General features: G+C 38.8%; 1 protein-coding gene across 1 annotated transcript in view; it reads left to right on the forward strand.

Moving 5' to 3' along the window:
- DNAH3 (dynein axonemal heavy chain 3) overlaps positions 1 to 14,065 on the forward strand; it is a 218,215-nt gene that overhangs the window by 144,333 nt on the left and 59,817 nt on the right. The window contains exons 37-39 of the mRNA XM_044657457.1: positions 2,119 to 2,360; positions 7,826 to 7,926; positions 8,731 to 8,836. Of these exons, the coding sequence (XP_044513392.1) occupies positions 2,119 to 2,360; positions 7,826 to 7,926; positions 8,731 to 8,836 (449 nt within the window). The remainder of the gene's footprint in view (positions 1 to 2,118; positions 2,361 to 7,825; positions 7,927 to 8,730; positions 8,837 to 14,065) is intronic.

Consider the following 14,065-nt stretch of genomic DNA (forward strand, 5'->3'; position numbering starts at 1 on the left):
TCTCTCACTTAAAGACATATCTAGTTTCAGGTCATAGTTCTGCTACTTTCTAGGTGGGTGATATTTAGGAAGTAATTTGAACCTTAGTTTCCTGCTCTGTAAAAGGAGGAATTTGGACTAGATGAGTCCATTTCAGCTCTAAATCCTGAGGCACTGTGCAGTAATAATAATGCACATTTATACTAGTTTTGTTGCTGAAGGGAAGTCTCTTGGAGACTCTTTCCTTAGCCTCAAAAAAAGATAATGTAACACTTGCACTGCACTCTGAGAGCTAGCACTATTTTTATTTTTGTCTTTGTACCTAGCATAGCTCTTGATGTATAGTAGTTCTTAATAAATGCTTATTGATTGACGATTGGTCAGTCTTAAAGAGTTAATGTACACAAATGTGAACTGTTATTATTATGTTACAATTTAAAGTTTTCCCTCAATTACAATAGAAATACAATAGAATTTGTAAAAATCATGAGAGATGAGATAATAGAAATGGAATACCTTGTAATTTTAAAGGACTATACAAATGCAAACACACACCATTGTATCATCCAGCCAGTGCCAAAATGATGACATTGTAAGCAGCAGAAGACCCAAGCTCTAGGTCATATTTCTAACCTTAGATTAATCTCCATTTAAGTTCTTCCTCCAAATACTTCTTGTTTCACTGACACTGTTCTGACCCTGAAGTCAGAAGACTGGAATTCAAATTCTGCTTGTGGTCATTTCCTCCTCTGTGATATTGGGCAAGTCTCTTATCCTGCTGGGCCTCAAATTCCTCATCTGTAAAATGAGAGGGGTTAGACTAGATGACTCTGAGCTCTTTAATAACTTTAGTCTTTTGAGATCCTATGATCTTGGTACAGAGGTGACTCTGATTGAGTGCTCCATGTAAATGGAACAAAGTTCTGGCCTGGCTAGAAATCACTTCAAGCATGACTTGATAATGGACAGTAAGTATGCCCATCTTGTAGCCCAGTGATGGGCAAACTTTCTAAAGAGGGGACCAAAGGAAAGGAAATGCTCATCTGTCAGTCTATTTCTAAGTCAACTCTTTCCAAGTTTCATTGTATTGTATCCTACTCATTGGATTTGTCAGATTAGGAATAATGTCCTGTGGCCAGATAGAACATTTCAGGGGGCCGCATCTGGTCCTTGGCTGTAGTTTGCCCATCTCTGGTCTAGCCTATTGGGGGAAGCTTATTCTGGGGTTGGCCTAGTATTGATGAGTTTAAGGGTCACAACAACTCTTCGAGATTATTTTTTAAATTAAAAGAGATTGTGATCTTCATTCCTGGAAAGAGTTCTGCCCTAAAGAAATAAAAAATCCTTGACATATTAAAATAAGTATTGCTCACATTTTTTTTTAAGTCTGCTGAACAATTTAGATTCACAGAATGCTAGAGCTGAGAGAAACTCTAAAGATCATCTTTTGTGTTTCCCTCACTTTCACAACTGAAGATGTGGAAGCCCTCAAAGGGACAACGATTTGCCCAAGGTCACATAATTAATAAGTTATAGAGCTGATGCTTGAACTCGGGCTTCCCAACTCCAAATCTTATAATCTTTTAATTACAAACAGAAGATCCATGCCAGCTTCATAGATTTGGAGTTAGACCTCTGAGAGGTCATCGAATCTAACTAACCCCCTCATTTTGTAAATGAGGAAATTGAGGCCCAGAGATATAAATGGATTTGCCCCAAATCAGACAGGTAATAAGTAGCAGACCTGGTATTTGTACTCTAGTTCTGTAATTTCAAATCCAGGATTCTTTCTATTGTAAAACAATACTACACTAAGCCTACTGATTTTCCTAGTTATTCTAAGCCCTGCAGAAGAGAAAGCTTAGGGCCTATAACAAGGGAATACCTAAGATTCCTATTTAAAGTATGTCTCATCCTATTGCCCTAGTTTCTGTATTTTTCATTAAGTAAAGGAAGGCATGAATGACACCTGTTGTTTTAGGGTGTTTGTGGTGCTTTCTCAAAATCCAAAGGGCTTAGAGAGTATACAATGAAAGTATACAAAGATCTAACTAAAATTCTAAATGTTGAGCATTTTGTAAGTAGCAGAAGATGAAGTATCCGTGCCAGATGTTTCACTCCTTGGTCATTCTTGCCCAGCCCATCAGGGAGACGAGTGTGCTGTTGAGTACAAAGTCATCAATCCCAAAGCCATCACCATGGGGCAGCTGTATGGTTGCTTTGACCCAGTGAGTCATGAGTGGACTGATGGGGTCCTTGCCACCTCCTTTCGAGAGCAAGCATCTTCAGTGACTGAGGACCGGAAGTGGATTATATTTGATGGCCCAGTGGATGCTGTTTGGATTGAAAATATGAACACAGTGCTAGATGACAACAAGAAGGTAATTATTTTTTTTAACTCTTACATTCCATCTTAGAACCAATACTTGGATATTGGTTCTAAGACAGAAGAGTGGTAAGGGCTAGACAATGGAGGTTTAAGTGACTTGCCCAGGGTCACACAGCTAGGAAGTATCTGAGGCCAGATTTGAACCCACGACCTCCTGTCTCTGGGCCTGACTCTCAATCCAGTAAGCCACCCAGCTGCTCCCAAAAAGGTAATTCTTAAATCCAGTAACACTTTAACATTATTGGGAAACTAAATCTTGGTTGGTGTGAATGATATATACTTATGTATATTATATACTTATCATATTAAAAGTTAATGTCCAACCTCTAAACCCCCCCCAAAGAAACTAATGCTCATAGAGAGTAAAAATAATAGGGAAATTAATGAATTTTGCTTCTGTTTGCATTTCTGTTACCTAAGCTAATATTTTAAAAGCAAGAGTTTCTGTCTTGATTATAGTCCATCCATCTTTCATGCTATACATGGATGGTAGCAGCTATCCCAGTGTCTGGAAATGCTGGACAGGGTTTGTTGAGGAAGATGAGTCCTGAGCCAGGTATTTGTCTTGAAAGGCAGTCTACAGGGAAAAGGTAGTATGCCGACTGGGAAAATCAAGGAATCAAACACAAGTTCAGGCTGGATTCTAAGGTGTGTTTAAAGGGGGAAGTAAGTGAAATAGCCCTCTGGGGAAGACTGCACCTGCTGGGAGACAATAGTTATTTGCTTAGTGTTCTATTGGGCAACTAGGGGGCAAAATGTATAGAATGCTGGACTCAGAGTCAGGAAGACTCCATTTCCTGAGTTCAAATTTGGCCTCCAAACTTACTGTGTGACCCTGGGCAAGTCACTTAATCCTATTTGCTTCAGTTTCCTCATCTATAAAATGAGCTGCAAAAGGAAATGCAAACCACTCCAGTATCTCTGCCAATGAAATCCCAAATAAAGTAACCAAGAGTTGGACCAGACTGAAAACAACTGAACAACAATGACTAGGTACTAGGCACTATGCTAAACTGAGAATACAAAGAAAAGCAAAAAAACATTATCTTGGCTCTCCTGGAGCTCACAGTCTTATATAATTCAGGCTAGTTCTACAGTTATATTCTACTACCCCAAAACAGAACTCATTAGATCACCTACCCAGCTGAACCTCATTCATCCAGGAATCTAATCAGACAATCAATCAATTGGCATTATTTATTAAGTTCCTTTAATTTGTGAGACACTGCACTGGGTGCTAGAAATGCAAATACAAGGGCAGCTGAGGTGGCTCAGTGGACTGAGAGCCAGAACTGAAGACAGGAAGTTCAGGGCTCAAATCTGGCCTCAGACACTTCTTAATTGTGTGACCTTGGGAACTTAACCCTGTTTGCCTCAGTTTCCTCATCTGTAAAATGAGCTGGAGAAGAAAATGGTGAAATGCTTTAGTATCTTTGCCAAGAAACCCCCAGATGAAGTCACAAAGAATTGAACACAATTGAAAAAAGAACTAAACATCAACACTGTATCATTGCATATTTTCCTCTCTTATATGCATTCCCTATCTACCCTGACTCATATTTCTGGAAATTGGTGTCATGATAGTAGTTATGCTGGCCCTAAGCCAGTGATGGTGAACCTTTTAGAGATGGAGTGCCAGGCCCTGCCCCCACCCTACCTTCCAGGCCAAGGGCTGTGCCCATTTCCCGCCAGAGACCAAGTGCCACCCCCACTTCTCCCCACTCCCCCCCTCAGACAGGGGAGGGAGGAAGCATTCCCATTGGGCTGCTAGGCAGAGGGGCAGGTCTTGTGAGCAATGTCCTCCCTAGAGAGGGAGGGGAACAGCTCTGCCCTAAGTCCCTCTGGCTTTCTAGTAACAAGCTCTGGCAGGCAACTGCAGACATGCCTACAGAGAGGGCTCTGCATGCCCTTTTTGGCCCATGTGCCATAGATTCACCATCAAGGGTCTGGGGGAATCTCTAAACAGAATAGCATAAAGGTAGATCATATTTGCCTCAGTTAATCAGGCTCAGAAAATACATTCATGTGTGGAAATATCTGATCAAAGCAGAAGGCTTTATTGTAACAAATGTCTTATTAGAATTGAGAATAGAAACATAAATAAAATAACAGTGACTTGCTTGGGGTTACATAGCTAGTAAGTATACAAGGCTAAATCAACCAGCTTGATTATGGCACAATAAAACTGGCTTATTTGTGTTGTACAAGAGCTCTAACTTATACCCCAAGAGATATGGAGATGATGTGGAAACATTTGATATAAGACATGTGATGGTGAATCATAAATATACAGAATGTTTCAACTGAAAAGGATTTCAGGTACACAGAAAACCCATGTCCTTCATTTTAAGAATGTGTAACTGGCTAAGGATTGTTTAGTGGCCCATGGACAGTTAGCATCAGGACCAGTAATGGAAACCAGTTCTCTTAGCAACCAGGCCAGGATTGTTCCACCAATTATTTTAGTTGTATCTCACTCTTCATGACTCCATTAGGGGTTTTCTTGGCAGAGGTACAGAATGGTTTACCATGTCCTTTTTATTTATTTTCTAATCATTCTGTCTTAGAATCAATGTGAAGTATCAGATCTAAGGCAGAACAGCAGTAAGGGCTAAGCAATTGGCATAAGTGACTTACCCAGAGTCACACAGCTAGCTAGTAAGTGTCTGAGGCTAGATTTGAGCTCAGGAGGTAAGACTTCCTGATTCTAGGTCCAGCATTGGTGGGTGCCAACAAGCTGCCCTCCTCCACTACGATTCTATTCAAGTACTTATTAAGTGCCTACTGTTTTCAAGGCACTATATTAGGGATTAGAGAAACAAATACCAGAAGAACACACTTCCATATGCAACACAATAATGAAATGTTGGTCAACCAAGATGAAAATGCAATATTGCCCTTTCCCACATACTAATTTTCTCCAGTCCAGTAATACATTTACACATCAGTTTTCTTCATAGTGTACACAAATACAGGGTGTTTTATGTCTTCCTTTTATAATTCCAATCTACTCCCCAGTTTTCCTTCATATCATACTTTCACTGTTCCAAATTTCTTCTACAGGGTTACCTTTTTACTTACAAGTATTACAATAAACAACAGCCTTCATCAAGGCGAAATGGTGGTTTTGCCTCATAACTGAATGAACACAGTTTGATAATTATAGTAATTTGTATTCTTTAGATACATCCTGATTCTTTGTGACCCCTTTGGATTTGTTTGTTTGTTTTGCAGAGATAAGCAATAAGTAGTTAGGTTGTTCAGTGGGCATAGCCAGGGCTGGATTCCGATCTCAGATACATCCTAGTCATGTGACCTTGGGCAAGTCCCTTAACCCCAATTGCCTAGCCCTTACTGCTCTTCTGTCTTTGAACCAAAATCAAAGATAGAAGGTAAGGGTTTAAAAAAGGATAAAAATGATAATAATATCTAATATTTATGTAACATTTACTGTGTACCAAGCACTATACTAAGTGCTTTACAAGGATCCTCTCATTTGATCTCACAACAATCCTTGGAGTTAGGAGTAATTATTATTCCTATTTTATAGTGGAGGAAACTGAGACAAATAGAGGTAAAGTGACTTGCTTGGGATTACATAGCTAGTAAGTATCCAAGACTTAATTTTAACTCGGGTCTCTCTGACTCTAGTTTCTAGGCTCTCCCCACTACTCTACTTACCTGTCCCTTTTTTATTCCCAGATTATAATGAGTTTCAGAACAATCTTGTTATTCTAAATGGTAATGCTGCCTCGTAACTGAATGAATGATGTTTAATTCATAGGATGTTAGTGCCAGAAAGGAACCCTCAGTTAATAGGTATGAAGAGTAATGAGCCCAGAGAAGTTCTGGTCTTACCTTCAGTCATACAAGAAGTTAGTCTTGGATTGTTTACTTTTTTTTTTAACCCATTACCCATCTATAAACAACTATTCAACAAGCATTTTTTCCCTTTTGTAGCCTGCATTTTCTTTATTAACTTATATATAGTCCCCTCAATTGCATGCAATAATAATTTTTAACATTCATTTTCCATAATTTTGAATTCTAAATTCTCTTCCTCTCTTCCTCCTCCCCTAGATAGTAGGCAACTTGATCTAGGTTATACATGTGTGATCATGGAAAACAGATCTCCACATTGGTCATGGCAGAGGAAGAAAACTCACATAAAACAAACGAGCAACAAAAACATGAAAAAATAAAGTGAAAAAAACTGATTGCTTACTCTTTAGAAGTATTGGGCCAACCCACCAGTGTAAACTCATGTTTCATCTTGACAGTGTTTTCCTGGAAAGAGTCATGTGTCAATTTGCCCTTCATGAGATTCTACCTAAAACTCCACTCTCACCCTTACACTTTGGGCAGTATCAACTTATGCTTTATGAGTAGGCACAAGGGAGGATGTCAGTTACTCAAATTCTTTCCCATAAATCCTTATTGAGTAACTATTCCATGTGCATTTAAAGCCTTTCACAACCTGGCCCCAACTTGCTTTTCCAGACTTTTAATACATCATTTCCTTCCTGTACTCTTCCATCCAGCTAGATGCCTTTGTATTTCTCTTCACGCAAGATGTTCTATCCCCAACTTCCATGCCTAGGATGTGCTCTTTCTTCTGCTCTCCCTCTATAAATCTCTAGTTTCCTTCAAAGCTCAGGTTAAACATCCCCTCCTACAGGAGGCCTTTTAGACCTTTCCAGATTCTCCCAAATAGTACCTCCCACCCAAGATTACCACATATTTATTTGGCATATGTTTTGAATAGACTGACTTTATCCACTGGGGCTTTCCCAAAAGTCTTTTGAATGTTAAAGCTACATCTAGATAGCTCAGCAGATAGAGCACTGGGCTTGGAGTCAGGGAGATCTGAGTTCAAATGATACCTCAGGCACAGACTAGCTGGCAAGTCACTTAACCTTGTTTGTTTCAGTTTCCTCATCTGTCAAAAATGAGCCAGAAAAAGAAATGACAAACCATTCCTGTATCTTTGTCAAGAAAACCCCATGGACATTGTGACTCAGCAGATCACAAAATTTGGACATTACTGAACAACGATAACTGAAGACTTTCACATATTTAGCTATGTTCATGTTCTCTCCCCACCCCAACCTCACAGAATATAAGCTCCATGAAGGCAGCAGCTACTTCATTTTTGTTTTTGTATCCCAGGGCCCAACTTGGCATCTGGCACCTAGTAGGAGCTTAATAAATGAGAGTAGATTGATAAATCCAGGGCTTTAACTAAGTGCTGAGAAAAGGGGTAAATACACAATTTAATTACGGTGATTCAGACATCTTTGTCTAGCTTCCAAATGACTTTATTTCAAACCTATGGTGTTGGGATGAACACTTGTATTTCCCAGAAGCTCTACACATGGTGAAAGAACTTAACCCCTTTTCTTCCTCTTTTTTTTAAAATTATCCATCCCATCTGCCTCCCCTCCCTTGCACTCCCAGCTATGTTTAATGAGTGGAGAGATCATCCAGATGAGTGTCAAGATGAGTCTGATCTTCGAGCCGGCAGATTTAGAGCAGGCCAGCCCAGCCACTGTCAGCAGGTAGGTGATCAACTAATGTAGGATTAATCTAAAGCTGGGTCTAACGGTGGGCAAGTGAGGCGGTCTCAAAGGGCACAACAGAAGGATCAGGGAAGGTTGAGTGATACCTTTTAATATTCATGCTACAAAGTTATTTTTATATCAGTGCACATGTGTTTTATACCAGAAAATTCTCTCAGACATTTATTGTCCCCCCCCAAGACACTTTTTATTTTATGATATCAAATTGAATGCATTACAGCAAAAACTATAAATCTGTGGTGGACAATAATATACAGAGGGCATCATTTTCAAGCCTTGACATGGATACATAGATGTCTCATCTTTCTGCCCTTGATTAATCTCAAATAGCAGATAACCTAAAAATTAATGGCCTTGGAGTGAATTATCTGATGTGCACCCCATTCCTACCAGAAGTTTGCCTTCCTAATTATATTTTGTTTTGATAAACTTTAAAATCAGTCTGCATTCCCAGAATGTACAACTACTAATGGTGATGGGGAGGCAGGTCAGATATGGTAGGATTGAAAACTTGCTATGGAAAATCGCCTATGTGGGCTATAGCTGATAGTTCACAGAAAAAGCCATTGACATTCCTTTCCAAATCTGATGATCGATTGTGTATGCCATCAGTCTTCTCCCCTCCACCCCCACCTCTAGAACTGTTCCTTTCTATTTCTCACTCCAGTCAAGCCCTCCCCCATATATCCTCTGGGGTTTCCAATGTGTCAGCCAATGGAATGGAACTCAGTGCTGTTAAGTAGGACATGAGTGACAAGGTGATGTTCTGCTTATCCTTGGCAGATGTGGGATGATCTACATGGAACCTCATCAGTTGGGCTGGAAGCCCTTGAAAGACTCCTATATGGAAACGTTGCCTCCCAATCTCACTGAAGAGCACACTGAACTGGTGAGATCTCCAGATCCTCTCTTCTTGATTCATTGAAATCCCTAGAGGAACATCTCAAATCTTGTCTCAGATACTTACTAAGCTATGTGATACTGAGCAAGTTACTTAACAGCCCCAGTTTGTTCATCTGTAAAAAGGGGATAAAAACAGCACCTACCTCATAGGGTAAATTGTGAGAATTAAATGATACTATATAAAGTATTTGGAGGCGCTAGCTATTATTACAAAGTATTGTGCCAGATGTAGACACAAAAACAAAACAAAACCAAAAAACTTCCAACCAATTAACCAAACAAAGTCAATCCCTGCCCTCAAGGAGCAGTTCTACAAGTTTTTTATTCTTCCAGAGTTTCCAACACTAGACCAAGCCTATGTTCTCCCAGATCCTTAGACTTTGGTCATGTAAAAATAGTTCCAACATTTTAAAAAGAATTTTGAGCCTTGAATTCTTTCCCCCTCCACCTCCTACTGAGATGAAAAGCAATTTTGTTTAGATTTTACATGTACAATCATGTAAAACATTTTTTCCATATTAATCCTTTTGTGGAAGGAAACTTGAACAAAAAAAATTAAGAAAACGGAAAAAAAGTTTGCTTTGGTTTGGATTCAGACCCCTTCAGTTCTTCCTCTGGAAGCAGATGACATTTTTTTTCATTGTGAGTTCTTTGAGATAGTTTTAGATCATTATATTGCTGAGAATAACTTTTTTCACAGTTCATTGTATAGTATTCCTGCCACTGGGTACGTTGTTTGTCTGGTTCTGCTTATTTCACTCTGCTTCAGTTCTTGTCTTTCCAGTCTTTTCTGAGCTCCTCTTGGCTAGTAATTTCTTACAATAGTATTCCGTTATTGTCATATTGTCATAACATATTCAGCCATTCTCCAATTGATGGTTATCCCCTCACTTTCCAATTCTTTGCTCCCACCAAAAGAGCTGCTTTCAATATTTTTGCACATAAAAGTCCTTCTCCTTTCTGTTTTTTCTCTCTTTGGTTTTTGGTGGTTTTTTTTGGTTGTTTTTTTTTTAAACCCTTACCTTCTTTCTTGGAGTCAATACTGTATATTGGCTCCAAGGCAGAAGAGTGGTAAGGGCTAGGCAATGGGGGTCAAGTGACTTGCCCAGGGTCACACAGCTGGGAAGTGTCTGAGGCCAGATTTGAACTTAGGACCTCCGGTCTCTAGGCCTGGCTCTCAATCCACTGAGCCACCCAGGAGCCCCCTTTTTTTCTCTCTTTGGGATACAAACCTAGTAATGATTTTGATAGGTCAAAGAGTATATACTGTTTTATAGTTCTTTTGGGATAAATTCAAATTGATCCCCAGAGTAGTTAAATCATTTTACAACTCCCCCAACAGTTCATTGTGTCTCAATTTTCCCACATCCCCTCCAAGCTTTGTCATATTTCTTTTCTATCATAATAGCCTATCTGATAGGTGTGAAGTGATACTTCAGAGATGCTTTAATTTACATTTCTCTAATTAATAGTGATTTAGAGCTTCCCCTCTCCCCCATGACTATAGAGAGCTTTAATTACTTTGAGAATCACCTGTTCATATACTTTGACAATTTATTGATTGGGGAATGACTTGTATTCTTATACATTTAACACATTTCTCTGTGTATTTAAGAAATTAGGCCTTTATTAGAGAGAATTTTGTAAAATAGTTTTGCACCATTATGATTAATGTGTATTATTCTCCATCCTACTTTCCCCTGTTTAGTTTCTGACCTCTACTTTCCCCAGTTTGCCCTCTTTTTATCACCCTAACCTCCTCTTATCCCCCTTCCCCTCCTACTTTCCTCTAGGGTAGGATAGATTTCTATACCCAATTGATTATTTATATTCTTCCCTTATTGAGCCAATTCCAACGACAGTAAGGTTCATGTGCTTCCTTTTCTGCATTCCCCATCTTCACGTCCCCTGTAAAAGCTCTTTCATGCCTCTTTTATGTGTGATAATTTACCCCATTCTATTTTCCCTTCTCCCTTTTCCCAATGCATTCCTCTTTCTTATGCCTTAATTTTGTTTTTTATATCATCCTATCATATTCAACTCACACCCTTTCCCTCTGTCTATATATATTTTTTCCACCTATCCTAATATTGATAAAAATTCTTGGAGTTATAAGAATTACTTTCCCATGTAGGGATGTACAGTTTAACCTTATTGAATGTCTTTTGATTTGTTTTTCCTGTTTACCTTTTTATGCTTCTCTTGAGTCTTGTATTTGAGAATCAAATTTTTCATTCATCTCTGGTCTTTTCATCAGGAATGTTTGAAAGTTTTCTATTTCATTGTATGCCCATTTTCCTCCCTGAAGGATTATATTCAGTTTTGCTAGTAAATGATTCTGTGTTGAAATCTCAGTTCCTTTGCCTTCTAGAATATCATATTCCAGGCCTTCTAGTCCTTTAATGTATAAGTTGCTAAATCTTAAGGTGCCCTGACTGTAGCTCCATGATATTTGAATTGTTTCTTTTTGGCTGCTTCCAATATTTTCTCCTTGACCTAGGAGTTATCCTTTTGGGAGGTGATCTTGGATTCTTTATATTTCTATATTACCCTCTGGTTCTAAAATATCAAAGCAGTTTTCTTTGATAATTTCTTGGAAGATTATGTCTAAGATCTTTTTTTATCATGGCTTTCAGGTAGTCCAATAGTTCTTTGATTGTCTCTCCTGGATTTATTTTCTATCTCAGTTGTTTTTCCAATAAGTCAGTTCACATATTTTCCCTATTTTTCCAGTCTTTGGACTTTGATTGTTGCCTGATGTTTCATTGAGTCATTAGCTTCTGATTGCTCAATTCTGATTTTTAAGGCATGATTTTCTTGAATAAGCTTTTGTATCTCCTTTTCCATTTGACTAATTTAAATTTTTTAAGAAGTTCTTTTCCTCAGTGAATTTTTGTACCTCTTTTTCCCTTTGTCCAATTCTGCCTTTTAAGAAGTTTTTCTCTTCCATATATTTTTGTATATATTTTCCATTTGGCTTTTGAAGAAGGTCTTTTCCTCACTGGATTTTTATACCTCTTATTAACTGGCCTATTCTGTTTTTTTTAAACCCTTAACTTTTGTGTATTGGCTCATAGGTGGAAGAGGGGTAAGGGTGGGCAATGGGGGTCAAGTGACTTGCCCAGGGTCACACAGCTTGGAAGTGTCTGAGACCGGGTTTGAACCTAGGACCTCCTGTCTCTAGGCCTGACTCTCAATCCACTGAGCTACCCAGCTGCCCCCTATTCTGTTTTTTAAGGTATTAATTTCTTCAGTATTTTTTGTGCCTCCCAAGCTGTGTAAAGGAGGTTGTGAGACCTCTTATCCAGGTGGTTTAACACAGTTGAATGAGATTGCTTTAAGTAAGATTCAGTGACTCTGCATCTGGGTGTGTGGTCTGTGTTAAATCATTTGACAGGCCCCACCACTCAGTTGATTCCTCCTTTACAACTGACCAGTGAGGAAGTAAAAGATTCTTCCCCAACTGTCAGTGCTAAGTGGACTTAGTTCTTTAGATGAAATGAATGTTAATAAACTCAAACTATTAAAGATGTTATAACTGGGCAGCTGGGTAGCTCAGTGGAGTGAGAGTCAGGAGGTCCTAGGTTCAAACCCGGCCTCAGCCACTTCCCAGCTGTGTGACCCTGGGCAAGTCACTTGACCCCCATTGCCCACCCTTACCACTCTTCCACCTATGAGACAATACACTGATGTACAAGGGTTTAAAAAAAAAAAGATATTATAACTGATTTCGATTTGTTGGTTGTGATGTTGATCCTGATAATAGAAGATCAATAAGCACTTGAATGAGCTTGATGAAAGAAAGGAGAAGGTTTAACTGACACCTTTCCACTAAGAATCTTCAATACAGATCAGGTCAGTATAGGCTTCTCTCTTTTTAACTTATTTAATGAAGGTAAACAAGGATAGGGAAAGGATGGGTTGAAATACAGAGGAAAGAGGGATTGGGAATAAATCCTAGAACCTGTTTTAACTAACTAAATCTATAATAAATCTTCAGGAGTTTTCAGATGAAGCTGATTCACTGAACCCGCCAGGCAAATTGCCTTAGTCAGGTCTAAAGGCCTGACTTCAATTGCTTGATGTTTTAGCTCAATTCGAGTTGGCTTGGTTTAACAGAGTTGATCTTCAATATTTATCTTCTTGTTGGTGTTTAGAAAGTTGTATATTATTGATGATGTATAGGAATGGATGCTGATAACATTGGATGAGCAGTGAGTCTAGGTAACTAATCCTTAGCTAAGAGACAATTTTGAAATGCCTATCCTCCTACCATTCTCAAGACTGAGATGGTGAGAATAGGGATCAGCATAAATTTATAGGGTGCTCTCAACAGATTTTTTGATCTCATGCCACCCCTGCATTCTGCATTTCAACCTCAGTAACTGGCAACTATCCTGGCCCAATATGGCTTCTTACAAAAGTATTTACAGCTGTTAACTCTTTTTTTTCATGATCTTCCTGTGTCACTCTCATTTCTTCTCCCAATTTTTTTCTACTTCTTTTATTTTATTTTTTAAATCTCCCTTAATTTTTTTTGGACTTGAGAGCAATTCATATTTTTCTTGGAGGCTTTGGGTACAGTAGTATTGACTTTGTTTTCTTCTGAGTTTATGTTTTGTCCTTCCTTGTCACCAAAATAACTTTCTGTATTGTTTCTTTCTTTCTTATTTTGGTCATTTGCTCATTTTTCCAATCTTTTTCTTTTAATTAAAAAAATTGTTAATGTTGGGCTTTGTACCTGTGGTGAAGGGAGCAGTGTTCCAAATTTCAGGATTTTTTTTCTGAAGCTACCTTCAGACCTAGCTCTGGGGAATCTATATATTTTCTATTCTTTCAAGATGGTTTAATGTAAGGAGAAGTGTATTTAATACTCTCCCAGTCTGTGCTCTAGTGTATGAGTAACCACAAGCACTCTTTTATGCCTTGGAGCTATGACCAGGATTCTTTTCTCCCTTTTGGCCATAAACATTGGTATGTGCTAGTGCTCCTCCTCACCCTGAGATTGTGCCCCTGGACTGCAACCTGCATCCGCATACAGGCAATGTAACAAGAGTCTTGTACCCAGGGCCAGCAAAGTCTATTTCATTGGTAGGACCTGCCTTGGCATGTTGCTTTGTCTTCCACTTCCACCCCAGTGTACTAAATCTTTTATGCTGACCTTCCAAGTTGTTTTGGGTTGAAAAATTATTGTACCCCTTTCTTTTTTTTGTGA

This window comes from Gracilinanus agilis, chromosome 1, assembly GCF_016433145.1.
Source record: "Gracilinanus agilis isolate LMUSP501 chromosome 1, AgileGrace, whole genome shotgun sequence".
NCBI lineage: Eukaryota > Metazoa > Chordata > Mammalia > Didelphimorphia > Didelphidae > Gracilinanus > Gracilinanus agilis.